The sequence below is a fragment of the Tribolium madens genome, unplaced genomic scaffold, assembly GCF_015345945.1.
Source record: "Tribolium madens isolate multiple individuals breed KSU strain unplaced genomic scaffold, Tmad_KSU_1.1 Scaffold_19;HRSCAF=116;Tcas5.2_LG9, whole genome shotgun sequence".
Lineage (NCBI taxonomy): Eukaryota > Metazoa > Arthropoda > Insecta > Coleoptera > Tenebrionidae > Tribolium > Tribolium madens.
This window is the reverse complement of record NW_025400983.1, coordinates 13,138,581-13,159,142: the sequence shown is the minus strand read 5'-3', so window position 1 is coordinate 13,159,142 and position 20,562 is coordinate 13,138,581. Positions and strand designations below refer to the sequence as shown.

The following is a 20,562-nucleotide window of genomic DNA, read 5'->3' as shown; positions in this document are numbered from 1 at the left end:
TAATACCCCGCCTTAATGATAACATTAATTGCTTGCATAGCGAACATGCAAAATGCAAACTGCTATGACGTCAAATTTTTTAGATATAATTAGTGATTCGAGTCTTCAGGCACTTGTCTCCGCCTACACTAAACCAGGTTAAGTTTGAGACCATTATCAAATCGTTAAATCTCTGAGGATATGCGCGTGGTAAGTCGGGCACAGTCCCTATCTTCCGCATCTCTAAACAGGGACGGCTCGTCATCAACACGCTGCTTTATTAACTGTCAAATTTAATTACGGCATAGCAATTTTGGTCTGATTGCTTGCAAGCATCGAATTATCACCCAGATGAAAGAAGACTTCCGTCGACGTTGTCACTCCCTTCGTTCTTGCAAATCGATACACAATCAACTTTAATAATGGCATAGACGAGGGAAACACTCCCGATACGTGTCCGATTGGATTCAAATTTGATGGTAGGCAACGGCGGATGATGAATAATCTTGGCAAAAGCCTCTTTGATGTGGCAGAAAATTTCAAACAATATTTTAGTTAAAATGTTTAGTTCTCCGCTGTTTTTCCGCAAAATCATTACAACCACATTTATTCGAAATAGGTACTGTTGAAACGATTAAATAGATTTTCACTGTTTAATTTGTAATAAAAATGTATTAAAATGATTGTTTTATTCATAACTATAATATAATAGTCTTGATTAAGAAATAGTAGGAAGGCGCGTTCATAGCTTGGACATTTCGGGTACATTATCTCTAGTGAGAGATGTGCTATATCGAGATATCCAATCCAGATAAGTAACAAATGGTTGAAGTATTTTGCAAAAAAGCTCCATTTTCGCCACAGCATAAATACAATGATGCCACCAAACGAAAAGAATAGCGATGAGAATGAAGAGCAATGAGACGGATTCGAAATCCTTACACAGGATTCCGTTCTTTTGTGCAACACGCAACTTTATCTTGCTGGAGTAAATCGAAACCTTTTATTTATTTGAATTTTATTTTGAATCACGCCTCCCAACACTTTGTTGCGATTTTATTATGGGAGAGAAGTGCAATGAATAAATCGATATTTTCAAATTTAAATTACATTTCAAACAATTTTCCTGGCGCTTTCTGACATCGGTTTCAAGGTGCAAACTTTGAAACAATATTACATGGCGTAATTGCAAACACTAAAAACCGCAAGTCACCGGCTAACTTGTAACGATCCTAGACCGTGCATAACTTTCAACCTGGATAAAGGAAGCTTTCGCCTCCTCAGGAGTACAACTTTATGATTTCACATAATTTCACAATTAATTCACCACTTTCAGTGTTTGGAGACAACTTATCTAGAAATGAACGATTAAGATTTTTAAATTGGACATAAAATTTAAAGCTGGTGAAGGTTGCAAAATATTATCGCTTACAGCAGCGATGATTATCTGGAACCTATGACAAGTTTTACGACGCACGTTTATGCTAAATTAAAGCTGAAAACATAATTATTTCAGTCGCAACTGGTTTGTGGAAAATAATGCTTGAAATCTTAATTGCTTTCAGCCGAGCAGAACGACAGCAGGAATGTTTTGAATCTATTAGGAATTGTTGCTTTCGAAGGAAGAATTATATAGTATACTTCTGAAACTTTAACTATTAAATTATTAACCTTCTGGGAAAAGTAAACTATGATTTTGTGATGATTCTCACAGTGGAGGAACTTTATAGATCATCATCACTTTTGTTGGCTAATACAGTTGTAACTTATCTCTTATCTTTGATTGGTATGGAAGAAGAGTCCCTTTACCTTTTTGTTCAACGAGCAATCAAATAAAGTGTCATGGTCGATTTGTTGGGTTATCCAGTGGCTAAGTTTTCTCAACGGATAATAGCTTTTGAGTTTGTAAGTGACGGGTTTATGGGGTTTATACGAGCTGTGTTTTATGTCTTCTCAAATTTGTCAAGACGATGTATAAATTCAATAGGGAGTTTGAAAGTTTAAAAGAAGTGCAGGTTAGAAATATAGTGCTGATTGTTTCGCAGCTGAGCTTTTAGGTGGAACGCGTTGAGAGTAGTTTCACGTCCGGCCGAGGGCTATAGGGGAGGCGAAGAAGAAGGGTTAAGCTCCAGAGCTAACCGATCGTCTGAGGATTAAGTCGGCTAGTACGGGTTTGTGAGAATCTTCGTTTAATATGTCGTTTTCTCGATGCTACTTCGTTCTAAGAACTTTATGATTGGTTTCTCACCTCGGAAAGATCTACAGCTGACGCTTCGGCTAAACGTTATTATAAAGTACGTCGGAAGTTTTAACGTATGCGACTGACGCTAACTACGCCGAGTCTTTTCAATTACTTGTACAGATTTCTTGAGTCAGTCTATCTGGTCCAGGTGATATTTCGGAAAGAATCTGGTGCGAACTTGAACAGTGCATTCGATAGTCGGAATTGCTGCTAAAAATGCAACGGTTGAATGGAAATGTGTAATGGCGGTGCTCGGATAGCGACGAATTTCAATCAGGTGTCGTCTCCGCGATAAAACTCGCTTCGACTAGTGGCGCTATTGGATTATGGAAGAGATTCCATATTCGACATTTTCGAAGCAATTACAAAAGGCCTCATTCGTATTCTGCGTTGGTCACCTTTTTATGTGCCACCTCCACCCTCACGGTAAATATGTGTACTCCTTTCCCACTGAATATCCCTTCACGTCCATGAATATTTCATGGCAAAATTGATACAGAAACTAAAATCCCATCCAGGAAGCCTTAAAATTACTCCAAAATGATTGATCTTCTTTGAAAAGCCTCAAACAACAATTCGAGACTAACGTCTTGTGATTATTCAAGATGTGATGACACGCCTTTGGCAATCAATTTCTCAACTCAAATGTATAAGTCTTATACGGGCCGCACGCATTCGTCGAAGGCTAAATTGCGCGTCCAGATGTGAGTGTACGAAAACTTCATTACCACGAGATTACTGAAGATTCCCCAGCGAGTCGCTCTTTTAATCATTTAATGGGCATACTTGAAAAAATTCGAATGCGCAATTTAATGAAGACTCGGAGATGAAACACGAAAATTAAATGCAGCAACCTTTAAATCTCTATATTACTCAACTAGCTTTAAAACACCGATAAAATATAGTCGTCAATTAGTTACTGCAAGAAAGCAATTAAATTCAATGAAAAAATTACAACGACGCTCCTTTGAAGTAAAAGTAGCGGTAATTCACATTTTGTTCCAAAATTCAATTAGCAAAAATTTTGCAGTTGGTCATAAATCTATAATCCGAAATGTAGTTCAACTGCTTACAGCAGAAAAATATCAATTAACGTTTCTCATTCGTTTTGGTTTTTAGTGGAAATTAATTTTAAAGAACACTGGTAGATTTATTATTGCAACGGGCTTATATATCTGATAAAGGCACATTGATTTACTGCCAAGTCGCTTGGATCTTGATCTAAATGACATAAGCGTTGTTTATTTTAAGAATTTCAGTATTTATTAATAAAACGATTTAATTTCTTACAATCTTTTTTTTTTCTAGTGTTAATTATATTTTATTTATTACTTTACTTTTAATTTACTTTGTCATTATTTAGAAAAAGTATATAATGAGACAATATTTTGGGAATATCAGATTTAACTTTAATAACCAGTGAAGTGAGTGTAGGAGTATTAACGATGTTGTTTCCAAACGGTACCAATTAAGAATTTTATGAAATAGAGGGAGGGCCTTGTTTTATCTCTTCCTTTATTAACAATCGTGTCAGTAATATGCTTATTATAAATAAGGTGTGTGTGCGGAAGTGAATAGGAAAATTATAGATATCCAAATTATAGCCTACATGTATCGATAAAGATAGGTGGGTGCTACATTGTTTTGTGTAATGAAAAAAGTGCCAAGTAAATTCGTTTTATTATTGTGCCGCAAACATTTCAGCTTTTAGGCCAGTTGAATAAACGCAAATAATGTAAACGATAGTCCATAAACACGAATTGTTTGTTCGGCTTAAAAGCAATTATCAATAAAGGATTAAAGTGTAAATTTCATTTTGTCGAATCTGTATTTTGCGTTGCATTGAACAATAAAACATTAAACAATTTCGTTGTTGCATAACAATAACGTCATAATTTCTTTAATGTACAGTAATATTCTCACAGTGATTGTTTGAAAACACAACATGGTTTTGCGCCGGTTGAAATTTTCTCGGTTTGTTAGGCAACATTTCATGGGAAATTTTATTGCATTTAAAAGTTATAAGAGTACACATCTCTTGTCAGCTTATTTATCTGGACGAAAGGATTTTTCTCAACGTACTTTCGTAACTAGCTGACTTTTCTTGTTTAGCATGTCTACAAAATTTTCTCAATTCGCTCAAAAGATGTGTCTTAGGTAGTATGTCATGTGGGTGTCTCAGAATTAGCGGATTAGCAATTATTGATCAGTCATTAGTAATCACTGCTTCTGCTTTCATAACAAAAAAAATTTAGAAAAAACGGCAACGATTCTCTGTGGTTAGCTTCAGGTTTTAGGTAACCAATCAAAAAGACCTCTGTTCTCTTACGGCAAAGTGTTTTTATTTTAGAATCAATCTCAATTATAAAATAAAGGCAATAATTAAAATTTAAAACATAGGATAAAATTAAAATTTGTTTCCTCGTTTTGATGAAGCTGAAAAAGCAGGTCAGGCATATACAGTGTGTATGTCCCCAGATAGGTGAAACGACTCTTGTAAAAAATAAAAAACTCTCGATTTAATTTTTAATTTTTTGCGTTTAGCCCTAGTTGGTTAAAGACTAATATGTAACATAATTTTAGTTTTGAAAATCAAGGGTCATTTGGAGATTTTCAAAAAAACTTATTTTACTCTAGCGCTTCTTGTGTGGCAAATACGACAAGAATTTATTAAGAAAAGAATCAACATCTAAGCCCCTATACCAAAAAACGGCCAACTATGATTTTTCAATCATATTTTTATACTTATTTCACAAATCAAAGAATTTTATTTTTAACAGTTCTTTTATTATAAATAAAACTTGATAGATGACTTAGATTATTACTATTAAATATTTTTTTAACGTATTTGTTACTAAAAAGCAACTATCTTGGAAAAAAATGAAGTACCTTAGTTGGCCGATAATTTTGAAATTTAGAGGCCAAGATGTTGATTCTAAACAACTTTTCTTAATGACTTTGTGCTATATTTGCCACATAAAACGCACTTTAATCTAAAAAGAGCTAAGTTTTTTGAAAATTTCTAAGGCATACTTGATTATGTTAACCACAATTGTTAACCAAGCAGGGCTGAACCCCAAAAAATTAAAATTTAAATCGAGATTTTTTTATTTTTTACAGGAGTAGTTTCACCTATCTGGGGACACACTGTATGTTGATTTGTAAAATTTTTAATGTCTTTCATACAATTTGTGAGAACCATTTAGTTACTTATTAATTTGTTCCTAATGTAATCATTTTTATTTTAAGTAAAACTTTGTCTGATTGTTGCAGAGGATAGCCGTCCTTATGCAAATCCAATTTTTAGTACAGATTTTAAACAAGTTTTTGTAAATTTCAAACGTTTACAAAAGTTAAAAAGGTTTGTTTAATTTATTAGTTAATCAATTTGTGGGTATACGATTTTATTTTAAGTATCCTTTCATAAATAGTGAAAAGTCACGAGATTAGAATAAATAGCAAATTAGTTTAAAATCTCTAATAAAGTTATTAGCACTATTACGAATAGTACCCAGGGTCAAGTGGCTCATTCGCTCATTTATAAAGTCAGTAAGACACTGTATTTTTTTCAAGGATATTAATACGTTAACAATAATGCAAACTTTAAACGTTTTCCAAACAGTTGATGGAACTTATATTTTTGTATAATAACTAACTTCTTAATTAGAATTTGTTAATTTTTAACAAAAATAGGCGATGTTTGTTATTTTTTTAGTAGCAAACGTGTAAGAAAACGTTTTGGAAATTAGACAACAATCAACTTAAGTTCAAAATATTTTATTTTACGCATATTTCTTTTTTGAATTGCCTTTTTTTGAAAATCGTCTGATTCATGCAAAATAATTTTACTTTACCCGTTTATATAATAGATATTTATGTCCCAGATTATTGAAATATATGTAAAAGTACATTTAATATTTTACCTTCTTGTAATAGATATTTACACAAAGCTTTAAAGCACGAGCGACATAGGAGCGAGTGTCTAAATTGATAATTATTGTCGCGCAAAGTTTTTAATAGGAGATGATGTAACAAGTTTTGAAAACTCAAAAGTGAAGTAATAACCAATAGCAGAGTTCAAAAGATGTCAAAATTATCGAAATTGCTTTCTCTATATGCTTAGGTGTTGTTTTTCTTTGCAACCTCGGTAAATGTGTCATAAAAAGAAGGCAATGTAAATGGAGTGCAGATTTTTGCGCAGTTAAAGTCACCGTGTATAACTTTTATTTTATATGTTGTATATTTTTACCACATGAAAATCGAATTTATCCGACAAAAACTATTATTCATTTTGTACAAACAATACAAAACATCTCTGTGTCGTACTGGAGAAAATTCTCTACTGGAGAAAATTTCTGTTTCATTTTCCAACATCTTCCTTCATGTATGTCGTCGATTCGATGAAACGGCGGCCTGCTGGGTCAGTCATGCTTCTATTACCGGGTGTTTTAAGATATTCAATTATGCAACAAAATCGATTCAATTGTGTTTTTATTACGTTATCCTGATGTTTTATTCATTCATTCAACTGTCTGCAGATATGTATGTGGTCATTTATAACATAGCTGTGAAATATGCCGGTAAACAAACACTCCAATAAATTTACGTAATGCACACAGAAACGTCAAATATAAAGAAACGTCACATGAGTAGTAGGTACTGTAATGTAACACTAACAATATGCATCAAACATATTCACACACGAATTATTGCCACGCATTACGAATTAATTATTATTTATTTAGAAGTGTTGATTTGTATCGTATAGTCTGTTTATAATCACTAGGACAAACTAGGCAAACACAATAATGATCTAATTAATTGAATATTCCCTTCGTAATGGCGTTTGCTAACTAATTGAGTTGACTTGTGGAATAATTACGTCGGAATTAAAATGATATAAGAAGTTAAACGACACGAGATGTATACATTCTACATAACTAGATAGTTAAATCTCTAGTAGTTTTGAAATGAACCAACCACATTTAGCCACGTCGCGTCGATCTGAGCTACCTTGAAATCGACGCAGAAATATACTCGGATAGGATTGGATTCTTTTAATAATAGGTAGATAGAGACGAATCATGTATGCAATAGGATGTCAAGGACGTGGAAGAATATCATGTGACAACATGCCGGTGTTGTGTGGTTTCAATTGCGATATCCTGTCGAATCGTTATAGCATGTCTTGTCAGTCTTGTCTTGCTGATATATGCAAAATTATATTACACGCAGTAGATGTCATTGTTTGTGAAATAATTATATTAAATTTATGGGAAATTTGTTTAGAAAATTGTTGGTTTGTTACAATGATTGCAGTGTTCTTTCCCAAGCACCACGTATACATTATAAGAATAAGATAAATTCATCACAGTATATATTTTACTAGTGGTAAATTTTCTTCGTTGTTTAACATTTTGTGAAATGTACCTAAACATCTGCAGAGGCGAAATGATAACCATAAATCTCCACAGACTGAATAATTTCAAACAACTTCTTAATTGCTTTGTTTCCGAAAAATGTGGGTAATTGGAAACATGCAAACATCATTTGAACGTATCTAACAAGGAAATCGAAAAACTTCCGGGCGCTGTTCGTTCAGTCTTCATTAGTTGTTTGATGTTTTGTCATTAATATTGTCAACTTCATCAGAAAAATGATGCGGTCGTGTTTTTAACAACAAATAAATGAGCTAGCCATGAAAACTTACATCCAACCAAAACACATCCGACAAGTAGTGAATGTGATAAATTATACCTTTACAGAAGTAGTGCTTTTTGTCTTTGGATAAAGAACAAAGTTACAAAGTTTAATAATAACTTTTCGGAGGGGAGGGGGATTGTACTTGAAATACTCATATATACACGGTGTCCCATGTGAATTGGTAGAGTTCATTATTGATTGTTAAAAGTTAAAATTCAAAAATATACAGGGTGTTCGATAAATCGGCTGCGACCTCACAGGACATATTCTGCATTTGCATTTTTTTGTCATCCTGTGAAGAAGTATGGGACTTTGAAAACTATATGACAAAATAAGAAATGTTCAAATCGGCGGCTATCATGCTGTATAAATACCACACACGGGCTCGCCTCATCATTGACATTCTAACATTTTCGAACACATCAGGATAACTTCGTTTTTCATCCGGCGCCAGCAAGATTCTATTGATAACATCGATAACATACATAACTGCTGAAGGGAAATCTCTGGTCCACATTTATTGGTCCTAAATGAATAAAAATGTTCTTTTCTTTCCACAGCCTACTTTATTTAATTGAATTTTAAAATTGCTTAAAAACAAAAGTTTGTTGAAAGACCGTTTAACGGGGAATTCAAAAATAATAAAATATACAGGGTGTTCTATTAAAAAAAATTAAATTGATTCTATGCTAAACAATAGATGACAAGCAACTGTTCAACTTTATTCTAATAAGTTCTAAAAATAATGGAGTTATGGCTTGGGGATGTTTTTATAATGCAGCCTGTATCTGAAAGCTTTTTAAGATATTTACAATACCTACATAAGATTTCAAAAATATAAATGTTAAATATGCTTAGTGTGCGTGCTTTGCTTCACATAAACTAACAAATTTTTTAGATAATATAGTGTTAAAAATTGTTTTCAGGTATTATCAACGGAGAAAGCGTATAACATATATTACTGAAGGGAAAAATCTTATAAGTATCTATTTGCACCTTTTTAGAGAGTATAAAATGTTTTAACAATATACACTGTGTCAATTTTAAAACTTGCAATCGGCAATTTCTCTCACAGGGGCGGACTGGCCAGGGGTGCCGGGGTGCCACAGCACCCCAGGCCCTCGAGTCTTACGGGCCCCCAATTATGGTAGACTTATTATGTCAAGAGCTCATTGAAATAATATCAATAATTTTAAATTTGTAAATAAACTTTTCACAATGCATTAGAAGGTTATATTTAATATAGCGTAGAAGCTAATCCATAAAGTGCTGAAACGCGTTTTTCGGAGAAGCTAAGTGTGTTTAGTTTGAAGGAATTAAAAAATTGCCATCATAACAAATAATTCTATAATTTCAATGATTTTAGCTCAATTTTGTTTATAAGGTCTTACACGCATGTAAGAAAAATTCCGCGTGGATTTATACAAGTGATTCAAAAATTTGTGTCATAATTTTAATCACGAATACTCCTCCACAAATGAGCATAGGTAGCACAGTATTTATTAATCCAACTCATCAAGCACTAGAAAAATTACAGCTTTTATAATCATCAAGAAATAAACAAATATTCCTTTGGATTTAATGAAATTTACATTAAATATGACAGCATTAACAGCGATGTCATTCGTAGTGGATTGTTTCCAAGGTACGCTCAAAATTTATAAATTCTGATTTTGCAGCGCGGTGTAGAATTTATTTTAAACTCAAATAACTCGAGAACGGTACATTTTGGCGATATGAAACTACCTTTTTTATAAAAAAAAAATGATTGGGCTGTATCAAAAACAGAAATTAATAAGTCGAAAAATTTATGATCCCAAAACTGGGAGGACCCATTGCTACCGGAAATGTATAGCTTCTACAAGACTTCCGTTTACACCAAATCAAAGAATGTTATTTTTGCAAAATTTAATAATAATCGGATAAATGATAACAAAGATATTTCCAGAAAATCATTTTTTCATACTGATTTTTGGAAAGTTGTAATTTTTCTATTTTTTGAGGTGGGTCAATAAAAACTGTACTATGTATTCTCAATTGTAGAGGGGTATTCGTAATTAAAATTATGCCCACATTTTTTAATCAACCGATATAAAATATCGTTTTTACTTAATTTAATTTACTTTAATTTATTTTTTTTTTAATTATTAGTGGGCATAAATAATGGAAAAATCTAAATATAAGTATAAATTTGGTGCACAGAAACGAAAAGAAAAACAAAAATTAAAATTACAAGCAGCTTCTGAAGACGTTCATATAAAAGCTTTATTTTCGTTTATTTAACCATCATGATTTCAACTGACGTCACAATCTCAATAGAGGAAACAAACTCCTTCAAAAAAATTACTACATTAAATGACAAGTAGTTTTTATACATATTTTTTCTAATTTGCGTTTATAATACGTTTATTAACGTCTCCAGTAGGAGTCGTTTATGGCTATCTATAAAAGCACACTGTGCTTTAATGAATTTAGGGTTATTTAGTTTTTGGATGCCGCTTTTGACTTGTCAGGTAACAAATTTTGCGTTGTTGCTTCGGCAATTTCGCGAATTTCGCGAGTGCAAACTAAATTCTGTTTCTCATATTTTATTTAATATTATTATGTTGTAACAGTAATAACTAATAATTTGTAAATTTTATTTTTAATGACAGACGGCAGAAATGACTCAAAAAACAGGTGGGCGCCGAGTGTTACCAACCGATACCAACTAACACAAAATTCTCTAGGCGACAAAAATAAATATTTTTTTAATTAAAATAAGAAAAAAGGGGGCGCAAATTAGAAAAAATAGCATAAAGTACTCGTTTTATAATGGTATTGGCGCACTCAACCCTTATAAAACTTGTTCTTTAATATACTATTTATTGTACTGTATATTGGGCCCTCATTTCAACTTAGCACTCCATATAAAAACTTGCCAGTCCGCCCCTGCTCTCAACTGAAAAAGTTATTAATAATTTCTCAAAACCGTCTTGGTGGTTCCTAGGGGGAATTAAAATGACATGATAAGTGACACACCTCCACCCACCCTTAAATATATATAATAAAAAAAAATAAAATTTAACATCTTCGTTTTTGAATAATTGGAAAAATGAGTTTACCAAATAGGCTGTTGTATGACATTTTTGAAAAGCGCTTGTTATGGGCTTTCCAACGATGTATCGCAAGTAGGGTCGTGCCATTTAAAATTTTCAACTTAAGGTGGCTGTGGCTTGAAGGGTGGGTGGAAGAGCGTCACTTACCATGCCATTTTGATTCCCTCTAAAAACCACCGAAACGGTTTTGAGTGATTCTCAATAACTTTTTTAGTTCTAGAGATATTGCCGATTGCAAGTTTTAAAATTGACACCCTGTATACTGAACTGTATTATTTGCTATAATCGTTAAAAGTGCTTGAAAATGTTTGTGCACTATGTATATGAGTTTGTTTGTTGTGTATGGAATTCAAATTCAATGTCTGTTTTATTATCAATTAAGTTTTTTTCAAACTTTTTGAATTTGATGAATCTGCTACCAGCGACTCTATTCAAAAACGAAGCGGTACTTAATATTTACATTTTATAGTTGACTTGATTTAAAATCATTTTCGAACTAACTGTATTTTGTTGTATGTAATAGATGTTTTTGTTCTAGATGTTAGTTATTCTTGTGTTAGCAAAATATTTTTTATGTATCCATTCATAACTTTTTTTAACTTTGATGTGTTTGTTTTAAAGATGATTTGTCAGAATTGACGTTTCCGTTTCGAGATTTGTTTTCGTTCAGGTCAGGGCTGCAACGTGAATTAGAAATGGTTTAGTGAAGTGAAAAATGTTGATGGTGGTTTATTTTATAACCCGTGGCGCCATCCTCTATGGATATATTCGTATCGGTGGGGTCCTATTGGGCCGATCTGCTGTGAAGGAGAGAGGAATTGGTCCGTGGAGGTTATAGCATAGCAAGCATAATCTGATCACATATCGGACTTGGAGTGGCATCCACGTCGAGTTCAAGAATACAAAGATTTCAATTTGGTCTCGAAATTGCCTTTCAATAAAAAAGAAAAGTGGAAAAGTATATGAACACTAAACTAGATTGGCGAACCGAGTGAGTCGACCCTGTCTTATTGTGTTTGACAACGAACATGCTCGTGCATAAAAAACGTCAGCCGGTATGATGGATTATTAAAAACGGAAAAGCTCGATCTTTATATTACATCGCAATCGACAAAACGCAGCTTTTACTGTGCCAGGATTTTTTCATCCGCTTTCATTGGACGCCGGATTACATACATGCGGAAGCCTGATCAGTATTACGAGCACGTTTTTGGCGTATTTTAACTTTCTTTAACTTTTTACGGAAAAATTCTATTTATCACAAATAATACTGTAACAAATGTTATACGTGTCCGAGGTACTTCGAGCATAACACGTGGCGCCGTTAAATGTACCAACTTTTTTAAATTAAACCAAGTACTTTACATAATGAGTCTACAAAATACGTTCTTTTAAACTGAAGTCATCAAAATTCTTTAATGACAACAATTTGTATACAGATTTAGTCAAAATTAAAAATTCCCGCCACATTTCGGCAATAAAACCTCTAAGACAACCAGGAGCTATATATCTTAACTAAACTTATTTAAATTAATATTGTTCCAGTGTAATTCGCTGGATTGACACAACCCCAACGAAACACAATAACGATAGCGCATCCCTGATGTAAGACAAGTATAAACCTTGCGGTAGGCGTATAACACTCTTAAGGTTACTGTACTGTAAGGTCAAGCTTAAAAGGATTTTGGCGTGAGATCTTTGAGTTGAATTTTCAATTTCAGTAATATTTTATTCGATTCGAATATAGAGGTCAATAATTCTCGTTTATGCCTTGGACGGGTCGTGTGCGGAAATAAAAAAAGTATCGGTGACAACGCGAATTTGAATTTTCTAAATATTATTTGGATGACAGGCGGCAATAACTTCGGGCGAAATCGAATAAAGAATAAAAGAAATTTGCGTTTATGTGCTGGTTCAGCTTTTGTTCGCGACCTTTTCTGAATGCATCTGCAATTGTAAAGTTTAAGTGCACTAAGCTGAACATTGTGACGAGTGTAGTCACAAAATCGGCTGGATTTTTATTACGAGACCCAGAAAGTTGATTTTCTTATTTATACCTTCTGCAGCAAATAATTGAAGACAAACTTGTGGCAAATCTGCAGCATTTATTCGACAATTATAATTTAATATTCAGTGTAAGTGTTGAATTTTTTGACATTTTTTTAGATCTTAATAAGACATTAAGTAGTTGTACTTAATTAAAAATTGAAAAAAAGAAATGAAAATCAAATATGTACTTAGTTGTAGTTTATAATTTTTATTTAATTAACTCGATAATGAAAGGGGACTGGTAAAACTATTAATCCTGTGAATAAAGGTAAGTGTTTAATGACTTTAATTTTGATAAAAATACTAGAAATGAGGGTAAACATTTATCTAGACGTCTGTCGTAATTGCAGCATTAATAATTCACATTTATACACAATTTGTTTTATTATTTGATTATAGGCCATTACAATGATCTAGCTGCTTGTTAAGTTTTAAAATGAAAAACAATGCTAGAGTAGCGTGCTTTATACAGTGCAATTTCTCAATCAATTTTGTATGATTTCATTCTATTAATACGTTTATCAAAAATTCACACGTCCTTGTCGGTAGTTGCTATGTCATCGTTTCCGGCGACTATAAAATAGGTATACTTCCCAATTAAAACTTTTAAATGAGAAGTTAAGCTTTCGTTTATATTTTTTAATAACTACTTTGTCGTCTTAACGAAGCGTTTCATTTAGTTCTCTAAAAAAATTAAAAAAGGATAATAGTTGCACCTGAAATGGAAATTACGTAAGCGAAATAATTAACGTATTGAATCGATATCTCGAGTTGTTTGCGAGGTAGCAAGGGAATAAATTACGCGAGAATTTCATTGAAATATAAATGGGTCCAGATCCAGAATATTGCCGTTTCGCATGTTCATAATTGATAAAGGCCTTTTATAAACTTCCAAGTCCACGGGACGTCTCGGAACTGAAACAATTTCACTTGAAATTTCTGAGGAGTTTAGTTTAATTTTGTTAAAGCTTTCAATTATTTCATTAAACACAAGCGGTGTGTGGGATTGGCGCTGGGAGTTTTGCGGATTTATTTTAATATTTAGCAGTGTTTTGAATGCTACATGTTCAACGCGAGCTTTCTATATTTGAACGTATCCAATTTGTATGCAAGAGTCAATATCTAGAGTTGTTTGTTATCTATTTTATACACTATAAAATGTGGGAAATGCATCGTTTTCAAACTGGCTTTATTGTTTTTCGATAAATAAGTTAACAAGCTTCCGATTTATGATTTATCTCTTTTATATACACTCTCAAGTCAAGCTTTGTAGTTATTTATTCATAAAATATGCCCCGCAGCTGACTTGAAATCTGCGCCGCCTTTATTAATATTTAAACCATTACCTTGGCTCGAGCTGTTATTCTAAATGGCGCAACGATTCCCGATATTACACCTTGTTAATATTTATTTAGCTTCGTGATGAAATTTAGCGACACCAAACAGCATCGTTTAAAAATGGAACACTTTTATTTCGGCCCAAAATTTATCGGTGAGCTCTTTAGCTTTTTAAATATTTTCGGCAATAAAAAGTCGTGTTGGCAAGAAAAAATAATTAATGTCGGACTTGAAGGGGAACCTTAGGCAATAACGGCCAGTAAATGCAATTTAATGTTTATATAAGAGGAAAGTTTTTCTAGTGAAACAAGTAAATAACGTTAAAGAAAATGCGCACACGAACACAAAGCTCTCCACTAGTGCGATTCGAGGCGGGCGATTGCCTCTTAAAGTAGAATTTAACGTAGCGACTTTTAAAGTTTCAGGACTCGGAAAACTTTATATAATGCTCTTGTAGACGCAGCTCGGCCTGTCACAGCAGTTACTGTCTGATCTTTGCCGCACATGGATTATAAATTGCTGCATTTACCGATACAGAGTACAAAGAATATTTTAACTTGTGTGTATTGAATTTGATTCATTCATAAGCTCGTTTTGCATTCGATTCATGCAAAACTTGAATAATCAAAATGTATAGGACTTGACATACGTTTACTTGCTGTAATCGCATTAATTTTTGCCGTGAATTTAATTACGGTAATGTGAAACTTTGAATGTCAGTAATAATAATTACCCTATTATTGAGAATAGACTGGAAGCTAGTCATAAGTTAATGCTAGTCACTCACCTTTATATCACGTAATTGGCACGTCAGTTTCATAGAGTTGAATGTTGCCGAGTTTAACAAAAAAAATAATGGTTAATTATGATTGATATTCTTTTAACGACTTGAATTAGTTGCTGTTTTCAGACAACTTGCAACTTCTGACAGTTCGACTCTCTTTATCTTATGTCTTATTCTGTTGAAAATTAACTTACAAAACCTGATTTAGGTCCAACATATCTGCATTTGGAGTCAATACTCCAAATAAGCAAAATAAACTGTTATTTAACTTGACGAAAATAATAAACAAACTTTTCCTTTAATGCAGTAATTTTTGTTATTTGTAGTCTAATGCCGTACATTTGATCTCCCAGAACTTAAATCGCTTTCAAATGGTGTATCTAAAATGCAGATTTGTCCCAAGTTCAAGTTTTCAGAGTTTCAGAAAACAATATTAGAAAACAATTCTTAGCTTGTTTGTGGTTGTTCACATGTCTTTTATTACCTTCACTCTTAACAAAATTAATTCGGAGTATTATGTTGCAAAAACTAATAGTTAGTAGCGTTTTAATTTTGTAAAAAATTGCGATTGGATAGTCGATTAGATAGGTGTTGTTCTACTGAAAACAGGGCTATTTGGAGATGATTTCGTTTGTGGTACTGTAATTCATCACGGTTAATGACAAATTAATTGCTACTTGGCTTTTCTGTGTGGCGACCATTACTTAAAACGCTCCATCAAGCTAATTCGTGTAATAAGTCAGGAGCACAACGATGTAAATTATGTCAAGAAATTTTTGTCGAATTTGATATGACAGCGTGATCAATTCGCGAACTTTTAGTTTAAAAGATATTTATCTCTCGCAGTTGTTTACGTATTATATTGTAGTAAAAAGAACAATAGGAAGTTTGTATTCTTGAAAAGTTTGTTTCTGTTAAAACAGCAACACTTAACCAATTTAACGCAAAACTTGTACGAACATTCTTGAAATAATGATCTTTCTACCGGGATTTACGTGTTTTGGATTAATATAATATGAAGGGGAGGCGGGTTCAAATGTGGCTCTTGCCCAGAGTACATTATATTTTTTCTTTTTATGACATGGTATTAATCATATTTATGGGTTTTTTCGTGCAGTTTGAGTTCGTCCAACTAAATTGCGGCTATTAATTTCTAAATATGTAGGTAACGAAATTGCTTAGACTGCTAAGTTTTTATTTGATGAAAAATATTTTTTTGATTAATGATACCTTGAATTTTACGAAGTCTTACAGGCGGCGCGTTTGTAATTAACCTAAATTAGAAGTAGCTTTTATTGAACTTATCTTAATTAGTGCGAATGAAAATAATTACATGCGCTAACGCGGATAGCCTCAGTTTCTTTTATTTGTAAATTAATCACTCGTCTCACGCTTATTTTAGCACGCACGTAGAATTACGTTTGGCCCGGCCCTACTTTACTTAATATCTCATTTCTTCGACTTTATCATTGTTGTAAGCCGCACCTAAATTTATTACTTTCACACCGTCGACTTGGGCCATCAGTAAGCGTGACTGCAGGAAATGAATGATTAAGGGGAGGCCCTTCCTGCTATCTTGCCTTTTCGTGATTGACCATTGATGGTATTTTTGATAGTTGGATGATTTTATTATTGGACAGGTGATGCCAATACAGATGGATATATCTAGCTTCAGTCAATTTATTGATGAGGAGAGTTTTACTGGGAGTTATGAGAAGTTGCGAATTTTTTTGTTGGAAGTTATGTAACTTATATCATTAAGTTAATCTGAAAATGTCGTTTCCGGTGCCGTTTTTTCTTTGTTGAATGCTTCCGTTACATTCGTGTGTCAGAGTCATTTCCTAGCTCACTTAGAAGAGGCCGATTCTAAACTGTTTAGTGCTTATAAAGTTAACTTTTTATACGCACGACATTTTTTATGGGGAACAGAAGTTATTTTCATATAAATCCGTGATTTATACTTTATGTTTTCTATGATTTCCTTTATGAATTATTTTCACTTTCGCTCATTTTTATGTCGAAAGTTTTAATGGAGCAGGACGTTTGGTGAAGTTTTTTTATTTTTCATTCCAATTTTTGTTGCTGTATTTTTTATATTTTCCGAACTTTCCTTGAGACTCAAAGAAATGCTTTATGCAAGGACGCCTGCTAAATTCTCCTTATTTATTTCACGATTTTAAGGGTGTTTTAGGAATATTTTATTGCATTCTAAAGTGTAGTGGATATTTATTCAATTCGGGTTATTCCGGGGGCATATTTCAAGTTTGCAACATAAAAATATTTTATTATTTTATGTGCTACTATAAATTACAACAAAATGCTCTTATGTAACCAAGTTTTGATAAAACGTTCACGGGTTTTAGATTTAAAACACTTCAGGGACTTGTACCATATAAAATCAGTATACGGTAGTAAAAATAATATATAGTGACGGTTGTTTTTGGAAGATATTTACATTAGAATTCACCCCATTTTAGCATAATGACCCACCTATAAAACGCCGTTTATCGACAGAACGTTAAGCATGCACACATTATATCAAGAAAATATTGGTATAAATTCACATTGTTTTATGTTTTTCCAACTTTTAAATTCCGATTTGTTCTTTCACAACGCACACGCGAAAAACTTCAAGTGAGTTTATTCACTTGAAAATTTCAATTTATAATAATTTGTTAAACAAAATGTTATAATGAAAAACATCTTTAAAACAAATTTGTTGTGTACAATTTGATAAATGTTTGAAAACAAAGAAATTATTTATATACATGAGCTGTTGATGACATATTCGTAAAATGTATTAAACAATTTTTAACTTTCTTATATGATTTTATTTCAAAGAGTGAGTTATTGGAATGGCTTTATTGTAAAAATTTTCTGCCCAACGAATTATGTTTCGCTAATTATTCAGTACTGTTGAAAGAAAATTCCATTTTAAATTTTCTATGTTATAATTTTACAAGATAATAAGGCATTTGAGGTTTCAACAAGGACTTAGAATAGAAGTTAAGTGTTGTATGAAACAGGGAATATTATTGCACTATTGGAATTATATCATTTGCCCGGTGCGCCGGGTGCTTAATAATAAAATTTGTATAGTACTATGATAAAAAAAATACCTAAAAATTATTAAAAGTTGTTTGTTGGGTCTAGAACTTTAAAAGGAAGTAAAGACAATGACACATGACTCTGATGTCCGTTATTATAAAATTAATAGATCTTCAGGTTTTGCGTGTATTTTTTTATTTGTCTAGATGTTATCAACGTAGAAATGAGAATTTTGAATTTGTATTGCATCGAAAATTGTCTTTTATTTTCTATTTGATCACACAATGAAGAGCGATTAATGGTTTGTAAGAGGATTACATAGTGCGACGTCCTCTTTTTAGGAATGTTATTAGTTGGTAAAAACATTGGCATGCTGTACTCTTTACAAGAGAGAACAGATCTATTAAGTTATAACTGTTGCTTCTACAATAGAGTAAATAAAGTAGTGATAGTAACTTTAAGTCACATTAATGATTTCTTGTAATGAGTTGTCGTAAGTTCTTGTTTCTGAATATGTTTGTTTTGTTTCAGAAAGCCTAAGAGAATACTTTAGTAAATACGGCGACATAACAGAAGTAATGGTAATGAAAGATCCTGCCACCCGGCGGTCGAGGTAAGTTTCCTTCAAACAAATCGCATAGAGTCAAGTAAACTAAGCTGAACTTCAACTCTCTCGCTCCGGCCAAGTTTCCAGGAGATGAATTAACTTAAGTCACTGATGTGGTTCTGGATAAACTGGGTTGTTCACTTAGTTTCCTTGATGTGATGATCCCTGATACTCTCCAAAACTCTATCCATCCTTTTGACGTATCGCCCCTTTAATAGATTCGGACTTGTATTAGAGAGCAGGCCGAGACCGAACCGCAAACTTTTCCAACTTCAATGAAGTTTACTCTCGAGATTTCATTAATTACTTATAGCTTAACACTTAACAGAAAAAGTCTTTTCGAGGGCCCACACGCTCTAAATAACATATCGGGTAGGTCTGCATCGAGCACCATCTGCAATGATCTCATCAACAACACGCTTCAATTTTTTGTTTTCAATATTTAGATGCAAATAGTTGTAATTTATTAGAGTTCGACAAGCCTTTAGTCGTAAGTAAATTTATTTTAGGATTTGTCGAAATGATAGCCAATCATCAACCGATTGGATAAAACATTTACAAAGGCTTTTTCCTGCAATGGTCTCACATTAAATCACTTTGATGTAGAGCTCATGCAACGTTCGTCCTAGGTGTTAGTGTTACTAGTTATAGTTGCCTATCTAGTAGTGTTTTGTGTCTTCCATTATTTAGCAGTAGTTGTACATCAACTGAGACACAATGAGATCGTCCATTAATGATATTCAAATCTGAGGATTTTCGATGTTTTTACCAGGATTAGAGTGCATGCCTTAGCATACGAGCTTTTAAGAAAGGGCTTTTGCTTTGAGTCAGCAACTTGTGTTGTGTTGAATTGTTTTACTATTAAGCTAGAGCTATCAAATTTATGACTGCTACATAAAAGTTATTTCAAAAGTTTTATACACTTTACTTCAAACTTCAATACAAGTTTGATCGAACTTGCACTGTAATAAATTCATAATAACCCAATTATTTTTATATTTTTAATCGGAGAGCATTTGCTTTTTTATGGAGCTTGTAGATACAACTTTGTAAGTTTGTTCTACGGTTTAAACAGGTTTTAATTTACTTAAGATGATCATTATTTCCCACAATTTTATGCAATTTTTGCTTATTTAAAAACGGGGATTTTGTCAGTCTTTTGGCCGTGTCTTTTGCCTTGGGTATTAATGAAAAGCTTTATTGTTAAAGAGATAATCATTTTGCGGCCAATAATGAATATATGATAGCGATAAATTTCCGCTATTTTGTGTCTTTACGGTCCAGTTTTCGATTCACCATTTGGGTTTAGTGTTATCCAAAAATAATTGTGGTTCAATAAAATTGTACCAGATCATTTGAAAACGAGTTATACATCGATGAGGCAATTTTGTGAATTTATTATAGTATTTAATGTGCATTCTGGGAGCATTCATTACCTTTAAAATGCACCGCAAATATGCATTTAATATTTTGCACAAAACGCTCCAACGCGAACGAATCTCGTTTGCTTAATTATTTAACTCGGTCGGGTTAAAACGGCTATATCACGATGTTGTCGATGTTATGTGCAAGTTGTTAATGAGAATAATTAAAACGGCTTCAATTCTCATTTGTTATTGGTTTCGGTTATACTGGAGGCAACACAATCGGCCACATTTGATATAACAACGAGCAGACCTCAAACTATAGGTTCATTCTGTCGTAATCAGATTTC

General features: G+C 32.8%; 1 protein-coding gene across 8 annotated transcripts in view; it reads left to right on the top strand.

Annotated features, from left to right (window-relative positions):
- Nucleotides 1–20,562, top strand: part of LOC123015952 (RNA-binding protein Musashi homolog Rbp6) — a 301,201-nt gene that overhangs the window by 125,483 nt on the left and 155,156 nt on the right. For 6 of the 8 annotated variants that reach the window (XM_044416064.1, XM_044416060.1, XM_044416061.1 and 3 more), the window contains exon 3: nt 18,773–18,854. In XM_044416064.1, the coding sequence (XP_044271999.1) occupies nt 18,773–18,854 (82 nt within the window). Of the gene's footprint in view, nt 1–11,872; nt 12,014–18,772; nt 18,855–20,562 lie in introns of those variants that run through there. The other 2 variants (XM_044416067.1, XM_044416065.1) reach the window with 2 other exon arrangements.